General features: G+C 40.7%; 1 protein-coding gene across 4 annotated transcripts in view; it reads right to left on the reverse strand.

The window, feature by feature from the left end:
• Nucleotides 1-25729, reverse strand: part of LOC134350717 (syntaxin-binding protein 5) — a 238902-nt gene that overhangs the window by 112465 nt on the left and 100708 nt on the right. For all 4 annotated transcript variants that reach the window (XM_063056323.1, XM_063056321.1, XM_063056324.1 and 1 more), the window contains exons 13-16: nt 24972-25039; nt 21179-21219; nt 8118-8338; nt 6224-6402 (exon numbers count right to left, since the gene is read on the reverse strand). In XM_063056323.1, coding sequence (XP_062912393.1) covers nt 6224-6402; nt 8118-8338; nt 21179-21219; nt 24972-25039 — 509 coding nt within the window. The remainder of the gene's footprint in view (nt 1-6223; nt 6403-8117; nt 8339-21178; nt 21220-24971; nt 25040-25729) is intronic.

Here is a 25729-nt window from a genome sequence, read left to right on the forward strand (position 1 = left end):
CAGACATGGAGATCTTTTATTCAATATTTTCATTTAATGTAATATATACCCTTCTTGTTTTTTTTACTGTTTTTAATGGAGGTCGGGATTGAGGACGTGATTTTAAGTTTTTTAACTCTGTTTGGTTCCAAGTTAGCTCATTGCTTTGCTTTGCTTTTAGTTAGTTGCACGGTGGGTTTTTTTGGGGGTTTTTTTTTCCTTTCTCTATTGATATATATATAAAAATTAGTATACTATTATGTTACCTTGGTATGTTATGTTTAAAGTACATTGTTTGTAGTTTTTTTTTGTATTAATATCTTCTGTAATTTTATTATATTCTAACAGTGTATTAGTGCCTATATGGCTTATCTTTTTGTATACTTATTCAATAAAAAGATTTAAAAAGAAAAGAAAGACAATAGACCACCACAGAGAATTGCTGCCGTCACCCAATCAGGTTACCCACCAACTGATACTTAATGGTCAACCAAATAACAAGGAATGGAGGCAAAAGAAAAAGCAAAATCAGGAGATGGAGTCAGCTCTCACAAACGGGAATAACAACTTCCCACCTCTCACCCTAGAAGGATTAAAGGATGAAGTATCACAGCTAAAATCCAACAAAGCCACTGGCATAGATGGGATTCTTAATGAATTCCTTAAACATCTTGGACCTAAAGCACTCCACTGGCTTCTGTTCCTTTTTAACTGTTGCCTAAGATCATTAAAGATACCTAAAAAGTGGAGAAGAGCCAAAGTTGTTGCTCTCCTAAAACCCAATAAAGACCCCAACATTCCTAAAAACTACAGACTGATTTCCTTGCTCTGCACCCTCTATAAACTCTATGAGAGACTCATACTGAAAAGGATATCCCCCTTAGTCGAAGATCTTCCAACACCAGACCAAGCTGGGTTCAGGTCAGGCCGCTCTTGCTGCGGTCAAGTCCTGAACTTAACCCAGTGTATTGAGGATGGCTTTGAAATTCGACAAATTACAGGGGCAGTATTCGTTGACTTAACAGCAGCATATGACACTGTAAATCACAGAGGCCTTCTATTGAAGTTATCTAAAATGTTAAAGAACGAAACCACAGTCAAAATAATAAGAACCTCCTAGAAAATTGTAGATTTTATGAAGAAATGAATGGAATTAAGAGTAGAAGGCGTCCACAAAAGAACAGACTACCACAGGGATCAGTCCTGGCACCTCTACTATTTAATGTCTACACAAACGACCAACCAACCTTCCCTAACACATGCAGGTTTATCTATGCAGATGACCTATGCATAGCAACACAAGCTAACTCCTTCCAAGAAGTTGAAGTACGACTTACAGCAGTCCTCGAAGCAATGAAGCAGTATTATGAAAAATGATCTCTGACCCAAATCCATCAAAAACTCAAGTGTGTGCATTCCACCTGAGGAATCGGGAAGCAGCTTGGAAACTCAAGATCTTCTGGTGTGGGAAGGAGCTCGAACACCATCCGACTTCAATTTACCTGGGTGTGACATTTGCCCTCATTTGCCACCCACATCCAAAAACTCCTGAGGGAAAATTGGCTCTTGCAATTCTCTCTTGAAAAAATTAGCAGGCACGAAATGGGGAGCTAATGCTCACACACTTAGATCAACTGCCCTAGCACTCTGCTATGCACCTGCAGAATACTGTGCACCTGTGTGGGGCAGACCAGCCCACGCAAAGAAAATCGACCCATTGCTTAACGAAGCCTGCCGAATAATCATGGGCACACTGAGCCCCACACTCACTAACATAATTTACAGACTTGCAGGCATTGCTCCCCCAGAGATCCGAAGACACACTACAACAAAAATTGAAAAAGGTAAACAGAACTCGGATCCATGGCACCCACTATATCATCATGTGCCAGTTTCCAACGGCCTAAAATTGAGGAAAAGCTTTGCTACAGCGGAGGAACTACCGCACAGAACATCCCCTTAAACATACAGGATTGACCTTTGGCAACAAACAGAAGCTAGAACCCCACCAAACAATACAGTGAAAGACCCCACAGAAATGATACCAGATGGGACACTGCTTGACAGACGGAAGTGGTGCACTCTCAATAGAGCGAGAGCGTGAGTTTGTAGGACAGGAGACAATATGGTGAAGTGGGGTTTAAAGACCAGTGAATCCTGTGAGTGTGGCGAAAGGGTGAAGAACATTGAATACGTTCTGTGCAACTGCCCACTCTCACCTGATTTAGCTGACACTGACCTACTCAACATCAACCAAACAACACTAGAGTGGCTGGCTCTCTGGTGTGACAAGCTATGATGAGTACTGATAATGTTGAATACTGAGCTGTAATTGGTAAACAGTGACCCAACATAGGTATTGCTGCTGTCCAGATAGTCCAAGGCCCATGGAGAGCCAGGAAAATCGCATCCAATATAGACTTCTTGTGGTACTGGGAAAATTGCAGCTGGTTCAAGTACTAGCTCATGCAGGAGGTATTCTAGCAATGACTAAATTCTCAAAGCAATTTATCACAGTAGATCGAGTGCTACTGGTGATATTCATTGAGACTGCTCACCTTACTCTTCTTGGACACTAATATGATTGATGATCTTTTGAAGCAGGTTGGAACTCCCAACTGGAGAAGGAAGAGACTGAAGATGTCCTTGAACTTTTGTGCCAGTTGGTCTACGCAAGATTTCAGTACCTTGTCAGGGACACTCTTGTAGTCTTATGCCTCTTTTCTTACTATCACTCTACTACACCAAGGAATTGGCTCATTATTATTGTCACATATATCAGGATATAGTGAAAAGTTTGCCTTGCATACTGTTTATACAGATTAGACCATTACAGACTGCAAAAACCAAAGAAAGGCAGAATAAAGTGTAACAGCTACAGAGAAAGGGCAGTGCAGATAAACAATAAGGTACAGGATCATAGTGAGGTAGATTGTAGGGTAAAGAGTCTAATTTATTGTATCAGGGAACTATTTAACAGTTTTATAACTGCAGGGTAGAAGCTGTTCTTGAGTCTGATGGTATGTGCATGCCAGGTTTCTCTACCTTCCGTCTGAATGAAGAGGGGAGATGACAGAACGTCTGGGGTGGGTGGGGTCTTTGAATAAACTGGTTGTTTTACTGAGGCAGTGATAAGTAGAGACAAAGACCACAGAGAGTGTAAGGGAATTTTTGGGGTTGACACACAGAGCAAATAGCTTCAGCAACTGACTTCAGCCACCAAATTTCAAATGTGAATATAGACTGTAGATTAAATTTAAAATGCAGCTCTGAACAATGGGTTTCTAAGAACCATGAACCACAGTTAATGGGAAGACAAGGCAATGCTGATTTAAATTCATTATTTGGGTGTCTGTAGTGTAGGTGCAAAGAGGGAAGTGTGAAGATTTGTGGATGCAATGTAAATATGGAATTGTCCTTTTATCTTTAGTATATAAAATGTCATATAGTCTTGGGTCAAGCAGGCCTTCTTTCTCCGAAAGGGGTCTCAATATGATGCCTGCTCAGTCTCATTTTGTCAAATAAAGAGATAGCCTCATGCCTATCAGTATTTCTCTCCAGTGACTTGGTTCATGTGACAACAGATAGGAGGCTGGTTTCCATGAAGTACTGAGGTGTGTCTACAACTCACTGCAATTTCTTGTGGTCACATGCAGAATAGTTGCCATTCCAATTCAATATGCATCCAGATAGGATGCATTTCATGGGGCAGCAATAAAAATTGGTAAGGGTCAATTGAGGGGACATCCAAATTTCTTTAGCCTCCTGAGGAAGTAGAGGTGCTGGTGAGTTTTCTTGGGCAGGTGGTTAAACAAGGACAGATTTTTGATGATGTTTACTTCAAGAACTTGAAGAATGCCACTGATGTATGCATATGTACTACCCTCCCTCCTGAAGTCAAGATCAGCTTTTTTTGTTTTGCTGACACGGAGGAAAAGGTTATCATGACACCATGTTATTATCTCCTTCCTGTATTCTGATCAATATTTGAGATACGACCCACTACTGTGGTATCATCTGTAAAGCTGTAGATGGAGTTAGGGCATAACCCAGCCAAAAAGTCATCAGTGTTCAAGAAGTGTAGGTAGTTCAGGATGCAATCTTGGAGCACCACTGTTGAGAATAATTACAACGAAGGTGTTGCTGCCTATCCTTACTGATAGTCATCTGTTGGTCAGTAAGTCAAGGATACAGCTGCAGAGGGAGGTGTTGGCTCCCAGGGTCTGGAGTTTGTTCATGAGTTTGCTCGGAATTATAATATTGAAGGTGGAGCTGAAGTTAATAAGCATCAGTCTAATGTAGTTGTCTTTACTGTCCAGATGCTCCAGAGGTGAGCAAATATCCAGGGAGATGGTGGCTGTCATAGACATTTTTCCAGTGGTAGGTGACTTATAGTGGGGCTGGAGTTAAAGTGTGCCATGACCAGCACCCCAAAGCATTTTATGATTATAGATTTCAAAGTCACTGTGCGGTGGTTGATTAGGCACATAACTTTGTTTTTTGTAGGTAATGGAATGATAATGGCATTTTATAAGCAGGTGGAAACCACAGCCTGAAACAGGGAGAGGTTAAAAATATCTGCAAATCATCCCTGCAGGTGATCAGCAAAAGATCTGTGGATATGGCCAAGGATACTATCTGGCCCTGAAGCTTTCTGCAGCTTCACTCTCCAGAAGACATCTTATGTCTGCAATGGTGACGGTGGCCCAGGTGCACTGTAGGCTGGTTGGAGTGGGTGGTGACATATCCTTTCCCTTCTGTTCAAAAAAACAAATACATAAAATGCATTTAACTCACTGGGAAGGGATGTGCTGTTGTCAGTGATGCTGCCTGACTTCATTTTGTAGCCTCTTATAGCATGCAAGTCTTGCCACAACTAGTCTGGGACTTGATTTCAGATTGGTACTGTCTCTTAGCATCTCTACCAGCTTTATGGAGGTCTTATCTAAACTTCTTATAAAGGTCAGAGTCATCCAATTTGAATGCTGCAGACCTAGACTTTAGTAGGGGGTAGATCTTCCAGTTCATCCATGATTCCTGGTTTGGGGACATCTGAATTATTCTCTTTGGTATATAGTCCTCAACACGTTTAGCGATTAAGTCCACGATGGTTGTGACATACTCATCCAGGCTGGCAGTTAATTAATTGAATATAGAGCAAGTCTACAGACTTAAAGCAGTTACACAGAAGCTCATCTGTTTCCTCAGACCAGCAATATATGACTTCCTGTATCGGATCCTTCCTTTTCAGCTTCTGTTTGTCTGCAAGGAGAAGCAGCACAGCTTGGTGGTCTGATTTACCAAAGTGTGGACAGGGGCTGGCTTGGGAGGCACCTTTGATAGTTGTACAGTTTGATGCTGTTTGGGGCCCTGGTGGAAACAGGAGATGTGCTGGCAGTATTTGGGGTAACACACTCTTGAAGTTGACCTGGTTGAAGTCTAAAGGGCCTCTGGAGTTGTTGACCACAGAGTATAGTTTGTTGAGTGCAGGCTTCATGTCCATCTGAGGTAGCATGTAAACTGCCGTCAGGGGATTTTTTACAGTACTCAATTAAATAACCAGAACATCTTTAATATGTGGAAGGAAACCAAAATATCCAACAGAAACCAGAGGATAAATGACCTACTCCACATGGACAACACCCATGGACATGATTGAACCTGGACTGCTGGAGCTGAGGAAGCAACCCTAACCACTGTGCCACCATAGGGACCAATTTATAATGAATACTATTTCTATTCTTTTAATCCATTATCAGAAGAAATAACATTTATTCAATAGCACTCTCTTCCTATCAGCTGTGGTAATATTTTGGCAAGTGAGAAAAGGGAATGAAGGTTCAAGATCAATTATACAGCCCCGTGCAAAACATTCCACTGCAGAACCTATGCATGCTGCACTGCTGGGGGTGTTTCCCTTGAAATAAGATGCTGGATTGAGGACCCACCTGGCCTTTCAAGAGATGAGAAAGATCTGTAGAAATTACTAAGAGAATCTCAACGTTTTTCCCTGATACTCCTCAAAAGTACTTTTAACACATAACGCAGCATTTGTTGAGAAGGAAAGCATAACTGATTCTAAAAGTGGCTTACAAATTAGCTATTCCTTTTCTCACATTACAAAAGTACTTCACAGACTGTATTAACTGATATTAAGGAAGTCTTGTAGGTCCATATATATACAGTACTTTTTACAAAAATGATACTGAAGAATAAAGTTGACTAACGTTTGAACAATACTCACTTCAGACAGGGCACATTATCGCGGAGGCCATCTGATGAGGTGCTGCTTGTGGAAGGGTGAGACTGAGAGTTTGTAGTCTGGGAATTTGACCCCGGGCATGAAATTCCCACTGATGGTGTTTGATCAGTCTCCGGTGACTCAAGATCATTAATTTCATAATGTAATCGAATTTCAAGCATCTACAGTAGAAAACACAGGAAAAAAGGTAGGGGCCTTGTTTCAGCAGTCATCTATTCATTTAAGATTTGGCATCTGACTTTGGTTTAAGCAAACTTCGTTAAGTGAATGTTTGTTCACATTATCAGACTAAAATAAAGAGGGTGAAATAGGAGCTTTTAAATGGGTTCATGAAGGACAATGCCACAGCATCAACCCTGGTGGTCACAATTTCAGAGCCTAGATTCAACAAACTTGAATGTCTAAAATCTTAAATTTGTAAGAGCTGATCAATGCCTGATAGAAAATTAGCACAGTTTTCAGTCCCATAAAATCTCTGAGGTAACTATATTTCAATGTTCTCTACTCTTTTTGACAGCCTGTTATTATTTCAGTATAATTTTCAATGTCCTTTGGCAAGTTTGCAGATGACACAAAGGTTGGTGGTGGTGTAGATAGTGTAGAGGATTGTCGAAGATTGCAGGGAGACATTGATAAGATGCAGAAGTGGGCTGAGAAGTGGCAGATGGAGTTCAACCCGGAGAAGTGTGAGGTGCTACACTTTGGAAGGACAAACTCGAAGGCAGAGTACAAAGTAAATGGCAGGATACTTGGTAGTGTGGAGGAGCAGAGGGATCTGGGGGTACATGTCCACAGATCCCTGAAAGATGCCTCACAGGTAGATAGGGTAGTTAAGAAAGCTTATGGGGTGCTAGTTTCCATAAGTCGAGGGATAGAGTATAAGAGTGGCGATGTAATGATGCAGCTCTATAAAACTCTGGTTAGGCCACACTTGGAGTACTGTGTCCAGTTCTGGTCGCCTCACTATAGGAAGAATGTGGAAGCATTGGAAAGGGTACAGAGGAGATTTACCAGGATGCTACCTGGTTTAGAAAGTATGCATTATGATCAGAGATTAAGGGAGCTAGGGCTTTACTCTTTGGAGAGAAGGAGGATGAGAGGAGACATGATAGAGGTGTACAAGATAATAAGAGGAATAGATAGAGTGGATAGCCAGCGTTTCCTCCCCAGGGCACCACTGCTCAATACAAGAGGACATGGCTTTAAAGTAAGGGGTGGAAAGTTCAGGGGGATATTAGAGGAAGGTTTTTTACTCAGAGAGTGGTTGATGCGTGGAATGCACTGCCTGAGTCAGTGGTGGAGGCAGATACACTAGTGAAATTTAAGAGACTACTAGACAGGTATATGGAGGAATTTAATGTGGGGGGTTATATGGGAGGCAGGGTTTGAGGGTTGGCATAATATTGTGGGCCGAAGGGCCTGTAATGTGCTGTACTATTCTATATTCTATGAAATTTCCAACATTATAGTTTCGATGGAGTAAATAAGCAGACGTTTTCCTGACAGGAAGGTCAGTAACTGGAGGACACATTGGCATGAAACAGGCAACAAAACAGGGAAGATATGAGGAGATCTTTCATTAGGCGGAGATGATCTAGAATGTACTATCTCAATGGGCAAGGGGAGTACTGAATGTACGATATGAATTCTCAAAGAATAGTTGGTTAAGTACTTGCCAGGGAAATAATATAGATGGGGAGAGTGGGACTAATTGTAGAGTTCTTTCAAAAAGCTGATCAAAAAGGCTGTACTATATAATTTAATGATACATTTCAAAACTTCACTATCAAGAGTATGGCTAATTATATTCGCATGCTCATTATAAATATTAACTAATATCATTGCATATGTGCAAATATAATAACTAATATCACACCTGGATAATATCTGTTGTCACTTCTTGTTTGCTGAATTTGTAAACAATTACATGAGCTGATACTCCCGCCACACACAACATTCTGCTTTCAGGACACCATGAGATTATCTGAATGGCATACGGATCTTCATCCACTATATCTGTGTATGGTTTGTCCTCCTTATTTCGAGATTTTTCAAATACTTTGGATGTCTTCATCTTGTACAAAACTTGTAACGTTACTAGCAAATAAGAAAAATGTGGAGAATATGGAGATTGAATCAAAGCTAGATTAAGTTTGTCCCAAATTAAAAATAAACTGATTAAATATTGACCATTTTATCTTTGACAGACTGTAATATAAGTAGGTAATATCACTGCTTTCTAGTTACATTATACCAAAGAACCAAACAGCAGCCCAAAGGAGGTCAAATATATTTGCCATGCCTCACTCTTGGATATGACCATGTTTGATGTCTTCTAATCCAAAAAAATTTGCAATATCCTGTGAGATAAGTTTCCTCCATAGCAGGAACTAACTGAAGCAAAAGATGATAAAGTGACAAATTAACCAATAACTTACATAAATTGAACCAATTCATGCACACTGCCAGAAAAAAAGGGAATTCTTCAGTAATCAAATTAAATGCCTTTCCATAAACTAGTTATATAAAAAAAGAATTTGTTCTTTCAGAAACGAACATCCGATAGCCACTACCCTGTTGTATAGTGATCATCCAACATCCTACGTCGTTTACCAAAGAGCTCAAAACTACACTTACTTGTCTAAACTTGGTTGAAAGTTAACAAATTTGAAGCTTATAAGCTAAGAATATTTAAACCAAAGCCTGTAAGTCCAAGGGAACCTTAACTAATAGTCTCATGCTTCTTTACAAACAAGAGAAAATCTGCAGATGCTGGAAATCCAAGCAACACACACAAATACTCAGCATGCCAGGCAGCCTCTATGGAAAAAAGTACATTTTGCTGCCTGGCTTACTCAGTTTCCCCAGCATTTTATGTGTGCTTTTCATGTTCCTTTTTGGTTTACATGATGAAAACAGTGCCCAACATATGATTACGTTGAAAGAGAAGTAATGAAAGAAGTAGATTTAATTGTTCTTTTCCTTGAGTTTTAAATTGGATAGGATGCATAAGTGAAGAATGATACAGCACAGGAAGTAGCCCTTCAGCCCGCCATGTCTGTGCTGACCAAAACAGAATTTCACAACATGGAGACAATCTGTTGCCTGTATGCACTTAACACATTATAAGTATGTAATTTAAAGTACTGGGCAGTTATCGAGGTCCAATCATCCTGTCAAAGCCCAATTTAGAGGTGGACCAATACCTCCAAGTTAAAGTTTTGATGACGATATTGAGAAACACAATAAACAATTCAATGATGAAGTATAATCACACCACTGTTCATTATTGAATTTGTTATTTCTTACAAGATATATGGCCAGTTGGCCTATGAAGTTGTGCTGGCTCTTTCAGCATACCATTGACCCATCCCCTCTCCATTTACTTCCCCATAGCTGCTACTACAGCTGTACTCAGAGGGGACACAAGGATAGAACTCAAAAATAGGAAGGGTACAATCACTCTGATGGGATTGTAATACAAAACACACAATAGCCACTAGGACATTGAGGAACAGATATGCAGGCAGATTAAGGAAAGTTTTAAAAACAATAGGGTTGTTGTAATGGGAGTCTTCCAAAAAAATCTATTCAACCCTCTTGGAATTGTTCATGTTTTATTGTTTTACAACATTGAATCATAGTGTATTTAATTTGGCTTTTTTGACCTTAGTCAACAGAAAGGCTCTTGTGGCAAAGTGAAAATAAATTTCTACAAATTGATCTAAATTTGTTACAATTATTAAACACAAAATAATTCATTGCATAACTTTCCCACCCTCTTCAAGTCGGTATTTAGTATATGCACCTTTCGCAACAGCTTTACACATCTGGACACTGCAATTTTTCCCCATTCTTCTTTACAAAACTCCTCAAGCTCTGTCAGATTGCATGGGGATTGTGAGTGAACAACCCTTTTCAAGTCCAGCCACAAATTCTCTATTGGATTGAGATCCGGACTTTGACTTGGCCACTCCAGGACATTAACTTGGTTGTTTTTAAAACCATTCCGGTGTAGCTTTGGCTTTATGCTTGGGATCATTGTCTTGCTGGAAAACAAATCTTATCCCAAGTCTCAGTTCTCTTGCAGACTGCATCAGGTTTTCCACTAGGATTTCCCTGTATTTTGCTACATTCATTTTATCATCTACATTCACAAGCCTTCCAGAGCCCGCTGCAGAGAAGCATTCCCACAGCACGATGCAGCCACCACCATGCTTCACAGTTGGGATGGTGTGCTTTTGATGATGTGCGAAGTTTGGCTTACGACAAACATAGCATTTAGTCTGATGGCCAAAAAGCTCAATTGTAGCTTCATCAGACCATAGAACCTTCTTCCAGCTGACTCAGAGTCTCCCACATGCCTTCTGGCAAACTCTAGCTGAGATTTCATGAGGGTTCACCCCCACCCCCACCCCCAAGAGTGGCTTTCTCTTTGCCGCTTTCCCATAAAGCTGCGACTGGTGAAGCACCTGGGCAACAGTTGTTGTATGCACAGTCTCTCCTATCTCAGACACTGAAGTTTATAATTCCTCCAGAACTGTCATAGGTCTCTCTGTGGCCTCCCTCACTTTTCCTCTTCTTTCATGGTTTTTGGGGACAGCCTGCTCTAGGCAAATTTATAGCTGTGCCATATTCTTTCCATTCCTTCATGATTGACTTAACCATTATCCTAGGGATATTCAGTGACTCGGACATTTTCTTGTTTCCATTTCCTGACTTGTGCTTTTCAATAGCCTTTTTGTAAAGTTGCTTGGTGTGTTCTTTTGTCTTCATGGTGCAGCTTTTGCCAGGATATTGACTCACCAGCAGTTGGACCTTCCAGATACTGGTCTATTTTTACTACAATCAATTGAAACATCTTGACTGCACACAGGTGATCGCTATTTAAGTAATTATGTGACTTTCTAAAATCAATTGGCTGCACCAGTGATGATCTTGTGTGTCATATTAAAGGTGTGTGTGGGGAGGGGGGGTGACTATTAATGCAATCAGTTACTTTGTGTTTAATTTAGATCAATTTGTAGAGAGTGGTTTTTACTTTGACACAAAAGTGTCTTTTTCTGTTGATCAGTGTCAAAAGAAGTCAAATTAAATCCACTGTGATCCAATGTTGTAAAAAAAACATGAAAACTTCTGGGTGAGGGAGGAAGAGGAGTGAATACTTTTAATAGGCACTGTAAACTGGGACCATCTTAAATTTTGATGGGACAGAATATGTTAAGTGCATCTTGGAGGATTTCTTAAATCAGTACGTAGATAGTCCAGCAAGAGGAGGTGCTGTACTGAATCTGCTGTTGGGTAATGAGCCTGGCCAGGAGTCCGACCTTTCAGTGGGTGACAAATTAGGGAACAGTGACCACAACTCATTAAGTTTTAAGATAGTTATAGATAAGTATAGACCTTGTGGGAGTGTATTAAACCGAAGTAGAGAGAGGGCTTAGAGTGAGAAGGGGGAGGAGGAGGCTGGCTGAGATGGCTTAACTGGAAGCTGGCTGTGTTTTGCTTGATGCATGAATGTGGTTTGGAACCTGTTGAGGGAAAGAGAGTGGGGAAGGAACGGAAATTGCTGGGAGGGGGTCGTGTGGGTCCGGTAATGGCAGACAAGATAAGAGGTGGGGTTGAGGGAAAGAAAGTGGAGAAGGAGAGGGATAGAGACTTGGGACCAGAGGTAGGCAGCTGGGGAGAGGTGGATTATTGTGAAGGGAGAAATAAAGGGAATGAGGAGGTAGTGAGGGGGTCGGATGAATAAAAACAGAGACAAAGGGAATAAAAGAATAAGAAATGATAGTGGAGAAAGCTCTGAAAGTGAGGAAGATGAACAAGTTCAGAGAGGAGGTGTTGTCATAATTAGGTTTAATGAGAAGGCTCAGGGACATATGAAGAAAATTAACCCATTTGTGCTAACAACAACTCTGACAAATAAGGTAGGGGAAATAGTATTTGCAAAAGTCCTTAATGATGGCAACTTATTGGTAAGATGTGCGAATGAGGAACAACTTGAGAAAGCTCTCAAGCTAAAAGAGATAGGAAAATGCAAGGTGGAATACACTGGGAGGGTGGGAGCACAAAACAGTGGTTGTAAAGGAGTGATCACGGGGATACCAATGAGTATAAATATGGAGGAGATAAAGAGGAATATCAAAGGAGGGAAAGTAACGAATGTTCAAAGACTGAAAACAACAAAGGAGGGAGTGAAATAGGAAAGTGAATCAGTATTGATTGAATTTGAAGAAGAAAGAGTGCCAAGGAAGGTGTTCCTGGGTTTCATGAGTTAACCAGTAAGGGTGTATGTGCCAAAGCCACTGAGGTGCTATAATTGTCAAAGGTTTGGACACGTGGCTAAAAACTGTAAAAGGCAAAGGAGATGTGCTAGATGTGGGGGTGATCATGAATATGGAAAGTGCGGAACAGGAGTTCAACCAAAATGCTGCAATTGTGGAGGAGCTCATAATGTTGCATATACTGGGTGTGAGGTTGTCAGACAGGAGACTAAAATTCAAGAAATAAGAGTGAAAAGAAAGATCACTTATGCAGAAGCTGTAAGAATGTCAAGAGAACAGAATAATGCTCCTAATGAACAGGGAGCAATAGAGATACGAGAGATGCAACAAAGAACAAATGACATTCATTGCAGGAGTGATTAATAGTATGGCTGAGGTAAAGTCAAAAAGTGACAAAATTCAGCTGGTGGTAAAAGCAGCAGTAAACCATTTAGGGTTAGTAGGACTGACATGGGAGGAAGTGAGGGAGAACCTCAGTAATCAGTCAAGCCAGGAAATGTCATGTGTTGGTTAATACTAATTATGGTGATTCTTTTACACTGGAATGCAAGGAGCTTACTGGCCAATAGCCAGGAATTCAAGCACTTTATTAAAGAAATGGTTGTGAAACTGGATGTAGTGTGTATTCAGGAAACTTGGTTAAAACCAACTTTAGACTTTGTGGTATATGGGTATACAATGATAAGGAAAGATAGAAATCTAGGGGGAGGAGGGGGTTGTGCTATGTTAATCAAGCAAGGTACACCATATAGGGTACTGGAAAAAGGAGATGATCAGGAATACATAGTGGTGGAAGTGTGGGAGCGAGGGGAGGGAGTGGTTATAATTAACTACTACAATCCATGTAAAAGGTTGGATTTGGACACCCTATTAAAGATACAAGGACAAAACAGACATAAAGTCGTGTGGCGTGCAGATTTCAATGCTCACAGCACAATATGGGGGGATCAGATTACAGATCCAAATGGAAAGGTAATTGAAGATTTGATGGAAGAAAGGGATTTGGTGTGTATGAATGATGGTAGCGGCACAAGGATAGATATAACAACAGGAACTGAGTCAGTGTTAGATATTACATTAGCGTCTAATACCTTGGCTGGCATTAGTAACTGGGGAGTTTGGACTGCTTCAACAGTAGGCAGTGATCACTACCCAGTTTTGTGTTCAGTGGGTGAAAGAGTTGAAGTAAGACCAGGTGGCGGAACCCCAAAGTGGGTGTTTGAAAAAGCTGATTGGGGTAAGTTCCAGAAGTTGAGTGAAGAAGGGTTGACAAAGATTGATATTTCTGGAAATGTAGATGAATTAAATAGTCAGGTGACTTCAGCAATTATCATGGCAGCAGAAGGATCTATACCTAGGAGTAAAAATAGGATGAATAGAAAACTGGTACCATGGTGGACAGAGGAATGTTGTCAGACTGTAAAAAACAGAAATAGAGCATTCAGGCTAATTAAAAGAACCCATAATATGCAGCATTTGGTTCAATATAAGAAAGCACAGGCAGTGGTGAGAAGAACTATACGTCAAGCTAAAAGGGCAAGTTGGAGGAGTTTTTGCGACAAGGTAGGAAGAACAACACTTGTGGGAGAGATATGGGGAATGATTAAGAGGATGGGAGGAGATAGAAGGGAATGGGAATATCCAGTAATGATATCTGAGGAGGAAACTGCAGTCTCCAGTAGGGATAAGGCTGAGGTCATGGCCAAGTCATTTGTACTGATACACAGTTCAGAAATTTGTCTGAAGAAGGGAGAAGAAGAAGGGAAAGAATAATGAGCCAACACCCAGGTGTGTTAAGCAGGAGGGAAGGAACAGATGATATAATTGATGATCCATTTACATTAGCAGAAATGGTGAGAGCAATAAAGAGATCGAGACCAACCTCCCCAGGGAAAGATCTGATATGCTCTGTGATGCTAAAAAATCAAGGAGAAGGAGCGCTCTTGAAGTTGCTGCATTTTTATAACAGAGTGTGGGAGGAGGGAAGATTACCAAGTGCATGGAAAGAAGCAGTAGTAATTCCAATAAGGAAGCCTGGCAAGGATCTGTCAAAACCCACTAGCTACAGACCAATTGCATTAACATCAAGTACATGTAAGATAATGGAAAGGATGATAACAGAAAGGTTATCATATGAATTTGAGAAAAGGGGAATGCTGGCAAGTTATCAGAGTGGTTTTAGAAAGGGAAGGAATTCCATGGACTCAGTGATTATGTTAGAGACTGAAATAAGGAAGGCCCAGGCAAATAGAGAGTCAGTAGTGGCAGTGTTCTTTGACATTGAAAAAGCCTATGATATGATGTGGAAGGAAGGATTATTAATTAAACTGCACAAGATGGGGGTTGGTGGGAGTGTTTTTAATTGGATTAAAGATTTTTTGTTTGGTAGAAAAATTCAAGTTCAGATTGGATCAGAATTATCAAAACAGTACATAGTGGAAAATGGCACACCTCATGGTAGTGTGATTAGCCCGTTACTTTTCATCATTATGATCAATGATGTCTTCACAAAGGTACCAGTGGATATAGGTAGGTCACTGTTTGTGGATGATGGGGCCTTGTGGAAAAGAGGCAGGAACATGGACCATATAATCAGGAAACTACAAGAAGCAATTGACGAAGTGGTGGAGTGGGGTTATGATTGGGGATGTAGATTTTCAGTAGACAAAACTCAAACTGTATTTTTTACCAGGAAAAGGGTTGAGGTAGGGAAGTTGTTAAGGATGTATGGGGTTGAATTAGAAAGGGTTGCATCATTTAAATTTCTGGAAGTTATATTTGATTCACGATTAACATGGGCAGACCATATCAGGAAAGTTGAGGAGAAATGTAAAAAAGTAATAAATGTGATGAGATGTTTGACTGGTAGGGAATGGGGAGCAAGTTGTTCAGCTTTGAAGAGAATGTATGTGACTTTAGTAAGATCTGTACTGGATTATGGAAATATAGTATATGGATCAGCAGCTAGGTCTCTTGTAAGGAAACTGGATGTGATTCAGGCTCAGGCCTTGAGAGTGTGCAGTGGGGCTTTTAAAATGTCACCAGTGTCAGCCCTACAGGTAGAAATGGGAATAATGCCTTTGGAACTAAGAAGGATGCAACTGATGGCAAAGTACTGGACTAACTTGCAGGGGCACAATGATTCTCACCCTACTAAAGGAGTGTTGCAGGAGTGCTGGGAAAATGGGAGGTTTCAGAGGGATACCTTTAGTCGGGTAGGGAATGATATTGCGAAAGAATGTGGAGTATTTGATCTGAGGATAAGTCCTTCAGTAGTTTATCCGGTTGTAGCTCCATGGAAGCTTGTATGGCCTGACATAGACTGGCATTTGTTAGAGGTAAAAAGGAAAGAAAGATATAAAACAGATTTGGTAAATGCATTTAACTGTCATGTGATGGAAAAGTATAGTGATTAAACTCACATTTATACGGATGGTGCGAAGGAACCTGAAACAGGAGTGACAGGGTTTGGGGTGGTAATACCAGCAAAATAAATTGGAATCAGCAGAAGAACATCTAATAAGTTAGGGGTGTTTACAGTGGAGATGCTGGCAGTGTTGGTTGCGTTGCAATGGGTGCAGAAAGCCAGACAAGCCAAAGCATTGATATGTTCAGATTCATCCTCAGTTCTAGCAAGTTTAAGGTCTTTTCACACAAACAGTCGGCAGATGTACTTTATGAAGTCCTTCAGTTAGTTACAAAGAATTGCAAATCAGGGATGTCAGGTAAAATTTCTATGGGTTCCAGCACATGTAGGGGTGAAGGGGAATGAGAGGGTGGATGAGTTGGCAAAGAGGGCGTTAAAGAAAGAAAATGTGGAAATGCATATTAGTATCAGTAAAGCAGAGGTTAAGTGTGTAATCTGGGAAAAAGTCAACCGAATGTGGCAAGAAAGAAGGGACAGGGAGGGGAAAAGGAGGCATTTATATCAAATACAAAAGAGTGTTGCAGTTACTAGGGTAGGTAATGGAAACAGAAGAGAGGAAATTGTGTGGACTAGGTTAAGGCTGGGGCATTGTGCATTAAACAAAACATTGAAAATGATAGGGAAACACCAGACAGGATTGTGTGAGGAATGTCAGGAAGAGGAGTCAGTAGAACATGTAGTTTTGTGTTGCAGGAAGTATGGGATACAGAGAGAGATGATGAGAAATAAATTAAGGGAGTTGGGGATGCAGGAATTCACATTAAAAGGGTTGCTGGGCATGGGTGAGAGAGCACAAGTCCGGGTATTTTTTAGCGTTTTTAAGGGGTACAGGGGTTTTTTATAGAATATGACGAATAAACAGGGATAGGATACTAGGATGGTCAAAGATGGGAGGGTGAAGTGTAGGTTTGTATATATATATATATATGTGTGTGTGTGTGTGTGTGTGCACGCGCGCAATTGGGTGAAGGGATTTAGAATGTATGTCTAGTGCACATTCTGGAGCAGAGGGTGGCGGTAATGCACCATTAAGCTGGATGCCAACCGCCGTTAAAACAAGATACAAACAGACAGAAACCGAAGTAGAGGAAATTATGAGAGCATTAGGTGTGAAGTAGGGAGAGTAAATTGGGAACAGCTGTTTTTGGGAAGGTCTGCATCCAACATGTGGAGGGTGTTTAAAGACCAACTGGATAGAATACAGGACAGGTATGATCCAGTGAGAAAGAAGGACAAGGATGGCAAGGTAAGAGAACCCCAGATCTTGAGGGTGGTGATGAATTTAGCAGGAAGCAAAAGGAAAAGTACGTAAAGCTTAGGAAATGAGAATCAAACAGAGCCCTTGAGGATTATAAAGAAGCCAGAAAAGAACTCAGAAGGTAATTAGAAAAACCAAGGGGGAGGGGAATCCATGAAAAGTCCTTGGCAAGTAGGATTAAAGAGAATTCCAAGGCAATCTTTACATACATCCAAAACAACAGGGAGAGGGTGGGACCACTCTGGCACAGTGGTGAATGCAAAGGATGTGGGTGAGGTTCTTAATGAGTACTTTCAATCAGTATTTATCCAGAAGGATGTGGAGGATAGAGGTCAGTGCCAAGAGTAGTAATATGCTAGGGCATTTTGAAGTAAAGGAGGAGGTTGTGTTGGGCTTCTTAAAGACATTCATGTGCATAAGTTCCCAGGGCTTGATGGATTGTATCCCAGGTTACTGAGAGAGGCAAGAGAAGAGATTGCTGGGGCCTTGACTAATATCCTTAAGTCCTCTCTACCCAAAGGCAAGATCCCAGAGGACAGATGATTAGTTAATGTTGTTTTATTATTCAAGACGGGAACCAGGGATAATTCTGGAAACTATAGACCAGTGATTCTCAGGGAAGTTACTGGACAGAATTTTTAGGGATAAGATTTATGAGCATTTGGAAACCCTTGGCCTAATAAGGACAGCCAACATGGCTTTGTGCGGGTCAAGTTGTATCTTACTAATTTGAGTTTTTTTGACGAGGTGACGAGGGTAATTGATACAGGTAGAGCTGTGGATACTGTCTACATGGATTTCAGTAAGGCATCTGACAAGGTTCCTCATGGGAGGCTCATCCAGAAGATTAGGATACATGGGATAAATGGTAAATTGCATGCTCAGATTTAGAACTGGTTTCCCCATAGAAGACAGGATGCCGGTCGAGGGGCTCTATTCTAATTGGAGGTCTGTGATTACTGGTGTTCAGCAGAGATCTGTTTGTGATGTATATAAATGACCTGGATGCAAATGTAAATGGGTGGGTTAATAAGTTTGCAGATGATGGTGTTGTGGCAGTGTAGAAGACTGACAAAGTATATAGCAGGATATAGATCAGTTGCAGATATGGGCAAGGAAGTGACAGATGCCGTTTAACCCGGCCAAAGGTGAAGTGTTGAACCTTGGTAGGTCAAATGTAAAGAGGTAGTACACTATTAAGGGCAAGACCCTTAACAGTGTTGATGAGCACAGGGATCTTGGTGTCCAAGTTCATAGTTCCCTGGAAGTGGCAACACAGATTGGTAGGGTGTTAATTAGGCATATTGCAAGCTTGTATTTATTAGTCAAGGAATTGAGTTCAAAAGTCAGGAAGCTATGTTACAGCTTTATCCAACTCTGTTAGGCCACATCTGGAGTACTGCATACAGTTCTGGTTGCCCATTACAGAAAAGATGTCAAGACTTTGGAGAGGGTGCAGAATAGGCTAACCAGGATGCTGCATGGATTAGAGGGCATGTGCTGTAACAGGAGGTTGGACAAATTTGGGTTGTTTTCTCAGGAGCAGCGGAGGCAGAGTGGAGATCTAGAAACACAGAAAACCTACAGCACAATACAGGCTCTTTGGCCCACAATGCTGTGCTGAACATGTAGTTACTTTAGAAATTACCTCAGGTTACCCATAGCCCTATATTTTTCTAAGCTGCATGTACCTATACAGGAGTCTCTTAAAAGACCCTATTGTATCCGCCTCAATCACCATCGCCGGCAGCCCATTCCATGCACTCACTACCCTCTGCATAAAAAAAACTTACTACCGACATCTCCTCTCTACCTGCTTCCAAGCACCTTAAAACTGTGTCCTCTCGTGTTAGCCATTTCAGCCCTGACAGAGGTTGATAAGATTATGAGGCATAGATACAGTAGACAAACCATATGTTTCCCAGGATTGAAATGTCTAATACCAGAGGGCATGCATTTAAGCTGAGGGGGCAACTTTAAAGGAGAGGTAAGGGACAAGTTTTTTATAAATATACAGGGTGGTGGGTGCCTGGAACATGGGTAGAGGCAGATACATTAGGGACTTTTCAGAGATGCTTAGATAGGCACATGAATGTGAGGGGAAAATGGAGGGAAATGGACATTGTATAAGCATAAGGGATTAGTTTAGTTGGCCATTTGATTACTAATTTATTTGGTTCAGCACAATAGTGTGGGCCGAAAGGCCTGTTTCTATACTGTACTCTTCTCTGTTTAGCTTTTAATTTAGAGGATACAGCTCTTCCGGTCCTTTGAGCTGCACCATCAGCAACCCTAAATGAATCATGGGACTATTTACAATGACCAATTAACATACTACCAGTACAACTCTAGACTATGGGAGGAAACGGGAGCACCCAAATGAAACCCACACATTTCATGGGGAGGACATATAAACACCTTACAGAGAACACACGGGCCTCAATGGAATGGAAGGAAAGGTCTCAGCCCAAAACGCCAACTGTTTACTCTTTTCTATGGATGCTGCATGGCCTGTTGAGTTCCTCCAGCATTTTGTGTGCATTCCTTACAGAGAATGCTGGGATTGAACTCTGAAGTCTGATGCCCTGAGCTGCATTAGTGTTGCACTAACTGCTACGCTGCCATGGCACCATATGTTGGAGGAATTCCTGGAGGAATATAGTAAGCTGTGTTCTATGTTCTCTAACAACGCACACAAAATACTGGAGGAGCTCCAGAAGGCCAGGCAGCATATATGGAAATGAATAAACAGTCGATGTTTTGGGCCGATAACCTTCATCAGGACTGGAAAGGGAGAAGAGGCCATAATAGGGTGGTGCAGGAAGGGAAGGAGTACAAGCTGGTAGGTGATATGTGAAACCAGGTGAGGGGAGGGTGAATAGGGTGGGAGGGGTAGAAGAAGTGAAAAGCTGGGAGGTGATAGATGGAAGAAGTAAAAGGCTGAACAAGAAGGAATCTGACAGGGGAGGACAGTGGACCAGGGAAAGAAAGGGAAGTGGAGCGTGCACCATAAAAAGGTGATGGACAGATGAGAAGAAAAGGGTCCTCTGCTATCAGAATTTTTCTCTTGAACTTAATTCCCTGACTAAGGGCAACACACCATGTCTTCTTAACATCCCTAGCGACTTGCATGGCAACTTTAAAGGGATCAGTGTGGATGTGGACCCAAAGATTCCTCTGTTCCTCCACACTGTTAAGAATCCTACAATTAACCCTGTATTCTGCCTTTAAATTCGATCCTCCAAAGTGAATCACTGCACGTTTTTCTGGGCTGTACTCCATCTGCCACTTCTCAGACCAGCTCTACATTCATCAATGCCCCATTGTCACCTATTCCTCCAGGAGTCTTCCTGCAATTTGTGGGTGTTGCTCTGGATTTCCAGCCAATGCAGAATCTCTACGTTTATGATTACTTCCCTATAACCCATTCTCTTACATACCCATCAACTCCATTTTGATTCTCCTATCTCATCGACACCAGTTCTAATTTACAGTCACCAGTTAACCTGATTTTCTTTGGGATGTGATACAAAACTGAAACACTGAGGAGAAACCCAGCGAGTCACAGGCAGAATGCTCAAATTCACATAGGCAGCACCAGAGGTCAGGATTGAACCTGCTGCACTACTTTGCCTCATTAATAACTTAGCTTATTTTAAGCCTTGAGAACATTAGAAATCTCAATTATCATGAAAACTATTAAAATAAATTTGACTGCAACCCAAGAGCCTCTTGCATAATTCAACTGCTTGCTGGAAAATTCCTAACCTATCGGTAATAATGAATTTGATTCAGAAGGTAACCCTAACTTGCCCAAATGAAGCAATGCAATGGCATTAACTTTGTAACTTTAACTTTGTAAAGCAACATCATCCTCAAACCATGATGTTCATAATTGGACAAAAATTGCAGTAGTGACTCTTGCCGAGCAGCATTATATGCATGAGAATGAAAGTTCCTCAACTTACTGGCTGAAGCATCCCAGAACTTCAGTGATCCATCTGCATGCCTAAATGACGAAGGGGCAGTGGGAAAAGACGTAAGATTTAGTATTATTTGCAATTTCAAGATTTTCGACCAAACAGAAGGCAGAAAGGCATACTTCCCTTGTATATTAAAATTCACCGTAAAATCCTGTCAGTTTTTTAAATTGTAGACACCTACCTCTCTAGGTTTCTGCACAAATGTGAAAAAATATAATTTTGAATCCAAAACAAAATAACCTCATTAAAAACGAGTCTTCAGGAAGTAGAGAGTTTAACATCAAAGTGGCCGTGTTATCTGTTCTAACACACAGAGAACTGGAGAAACTCAGGTCAGACAGCACCTATGGAGAGTAGTGGATAGTTGAAAACCCATTGCCCTTCTCTGTCCATAAGACAAAGGAGCAGAAATTGGTTATTCGGCCAGAGTCTGCTCCGCCATTTTATCATGAGCTGATCCATTCTCCCATTTAGTCCCACTCCCCCGCCTTCTCACCATAATCTTTGATGCCCTGGCTACTCAGATACCTATCAATCTCTGCCTTAAATACACTCAATGACTTGGCCTCCACTGCCACCAGTGGCAAAAAATTCCATAGATTCACCACCCTCTGGCTAAAAAAATTTCTTTGCATCTCTGTGCTGAATGGGCGCCCTTCAACCCTTAAGTCATGCCCTCTCGCACTAGACTCGCCCATCATGGGAAACAACTTTGCCACATCCACTCTGTCCATACCTTTCAACATACAAAATGTTGCAAGACTGACCCCAGTTTTAATGCCTGCCAAATTTTAACCATACCCTCTGGCCTCCCTGAAGCAGAACAGTCTATCCTTAGCAGAGGCCTCATCTTTGTACTTGTATGTGCAGCTCAATGAATTCTCTGCCTGCCATGATGCTAATCCCCTTTTCTATCACCTCTGTACCTACCATTTTCGAATCCCTCGCCGATGACCCTTTCTCACGCTTCAAACACTACTCCTCCTCCTCTTAGGACACCGCCTTTTGGCCTTTTGCCACTGGCATCAAGCCACTGTTCCCATACCTTATCACTTCTGAATAGCTCCTCTCCACAGCCTCCCCTGGGCACCTTTCATGCTATCTGTTCTGTTCCGGTGTTTTCTTGTTTTAATTTGTTCTTAAAATATGAACGTGACTGACATGTACTTCTCTTTTTCAGTTACTCTGACATGACAGTGGGTCCAATGCAAGGTCTGACAGTGCTCCCACAATACTCAATGTCAAGGATTTTAGGTTGTTGTCATCAATATATAATTCGTTATGACATGTTATGTACATAGCAACAAAGACAAAATGCTGGAGGAACTCACAGCAGGTTAGGCAGCATCTATGGAAATTAATATGTTATGTACATATATATTACAAATGGAGGTGATTAAACCAAAACTGAACGTGCCAGGGAATCAATGCTAGAGATTGCCGTTGAGTACAAAAAGAGCCAAAACAGGAATAATAATCAAAGACTTAACTCTTCAATGGTATAGACAAAGGCTAGCATTTGTTAATTTGCTCAAAAATCATTGCCCTAATCTAAGGGTTATCATAATCGGTTGGAAATAATTTTGGGACAAGGAGGAAGCTATGACAGACCTTGTCCCTTATTTGAGATTAAATTATGCTTCTCCCTCGGCATCAAATACACTCAATTATCACAAATATTTTAACCAGGTACTTTGCTTGTCAAGTTAGTGCTGAATTTATCAAACAAAATATGCCATACACTTCCTTTGAATTTTTAAACCCACTTCCATCAATCACCATACTTTCAATCCATAAACTTGGTAACAAATGGGATTCCCAAAGTCTAAAATGCAGAAAGGGGGAAGAGAAGAAAAGGGAGAACAGGATGTTACAGATTGATATTTCTTCACCAGAACTGGAAAAATGCATGAACTTGTTAAATCTTTCCTCATAGTACAAGTAAAGAAACAAAAAATTAGGAGTAGAAATTCTGTCCTTCCAGGTGAAGCAGTGATTCACTTTTACTTCCAATTTACTACATTTGGTGTTTATGGTGTGCTTGTTTACATTAAGGAAATCAGATGTAGGGTGGGTGACGTTTTTTTGCAGAACATGTCTATTCAGTCAATGATGGTAGCCTTGAGCTTCCAATCACCTTCATTTTAATTCTTTATCTCGCTAATACCATGATTTCTGACTCTGCCTCCTGCATTATTCCAATGATGCCAAATGTTAATGCAAGAGGGGCAACACCTCATCTTCTTTCAGGACATGATGCAAGCTTTGGGTGTCAATAATTAATTCAACCCTTTATAGCTAACTCACCCCCCTCCCACAGGTATTGCTGATTACTTCAGGTTTTAATCCAACTTCTCTTTTTGCCGTAATTCAATGATTACCATGCGAACTTTGGCCTGCACCCCAAAATACGTATTCACTATTTCTGCTTATTTGACTATGCGTTTTTCAGTTCTTACAAAGGCACATGGAATTCAGATTAATTTATCTATCACATATATTGAAACAAATAGTGAAATGTGTCGCTTGTGTTATCAACCAACACCTGAGGATGTGCTGGGGGAAGCCTGAAAGCATCACCATAGATTCTGGCTTCAACATAAGATGCCTATAATGATTACAGAACACCATGACAACAGCAACAAAACAAGGCCCATCTCTTAAATCTCACTGCATCCATGGCATTTGTCTTTCCGAAACTGAGCTGTTTTCTCTCAGGAATAACAACTGTTACCTCTCAGGTGTATAAAATGGATCTACACCATAGTATGTTCTTCTAGATCTTCTTGATTTACTGGTCAATAAATTTGTCCATGATTAACAGTGACACTGCTTGTCTTATCACTTCTCGAACTTTAGTTGTTATTTTGAGACATGCATTCAAACACTGAGATTGACATTTTACCTGTGATTAGGAGTATAAATGCCATCAGTTCCAAACAAAATTTGGAAGATCTACCCTTATTTTGAACCTACAAAGTCTGCTAACAGATAAACATTCATGCATCAATGGACTGTTACATTTATCTTGCTCATTTTTCATTATACAGTCTAAAAATGGTCTGCTTCTTTGTAATTTCTGGGAAATACTGGTTGAAACTCTCTGAACCAGCAACTCCAGTCATCTGACACATTTTGAATCTGGAAGCCATTAGTTTGCAAAGAAGACACCAGGACAGACAGTCATATTAGCATTGTGTGTCAGCAAAATTAGTTACAGAATTTAAAAAAATGTTTTTAGAGAATTTATCTGGGGGTAATAACCAAGCACAAAATGTGCAAAGAACTAGTTTGCGAAGGACAATCATCCACAGACTGGAGGCTTGTGGTGGGAGGCAAATTAAAGAACAGGCAGAGTGAACTGGCGAGCCTGGCAAGTGGGCAGACATTTATGTTGGGGATGCTCAGATGATTTTGTGGTCCGGCACTCTGTCAGGTCCCAAAGATATTAGACTAAAATACTTCAACCTGAACTATGAACAGTAAATATTCTTGACTACACAATAAACTCACTACCATTGAGCTAGCACGCTTTCTTTCACCCATTAGTAACAAGGCTACCTTTGTACTATATGTCTCTACAAGATTAATGGTGCTAGAAGAGGCATATAAATAATTCCTTGAATAGATTTGCATCAACTTCTATTTCTTAAATCTATCTATAAAGACCACCCACAAGTGCAAGTTTTTTTTTGAAAACAAATAAACATCATATGAAACAAAACTTAAGCTTCAAACTGAGTAAAGACTGATTCGAGACTGAATTTTGTTTACTTACCCTGTAATAATTATCTCTGGGTAGCTCTGAGTGCCCAAACCCCAATTACCTCCATTAATCGGCCACTCCTAGAAGATATAATGAAAATAAACATAGGCAGCATAATAATTTCTTGTTGGAAAAAGTCTCTTCTCACGTAGCATACGAACCAAAAACTTATGCAATCATCTAGCCCTGTTCTATTGGATAAGAAAGCTGTACTTCTAAGCAGGATCTTCAAGGTTCATACCTCTACTTCACTTTTATCTTGAAGTAGGAAACAATGAGTACTGCAGAAAGCATGGGAGGAACAACACAGTCCTCAAGTTCTCAATCATATTGAATGTAGCTTAGACTAGAACAGAACAGTGGACAGCTGTAGCTCTAAGTCATTCAGCTATTTGGTAATGTGGTACATGGTAGATTTATTCAGAAACATATGGTGTTGAAAGCAGAAAGAAAACATGTGCCAGTGATAGAGCCTGTCACTATATTAATGCATTAAAATAAGATACTGGCTCCTCTTTAAAGTTTCTTGGTGTGTATCAGTAACAATTTAAATACTATGCAAAACCACTAAAATAAAGACCAGTAAATCCATACTTTTATATTGAAATATGAAGAACTCTGAATTAGGCTGGAGCAATACTAGAAATTCAGAGATTGTCTCTTTACAAAACTGGCAGGAGCACAGAATACTTAAACATTACTTTTGCAATGGTGTGACATATAGCATACTCTAAATAGCAAGCATATTGTATGCTACATTATGCAAACTT

The sequence above is a fragment of the Mobula hypostoma genome, chromosome 8 (assembly GCF_963921235.1).
Source record: "Mobula hypostoma chromosome 8, sMobHyp1.1, whole genome shotgun sequence".
Lineage (NCBI taxonomy): Eukaryota > Metazoa > Chordata > Chondrichthyes > Myliobatiformes > Myliobatidae > Mobula > Mobula hypostoma.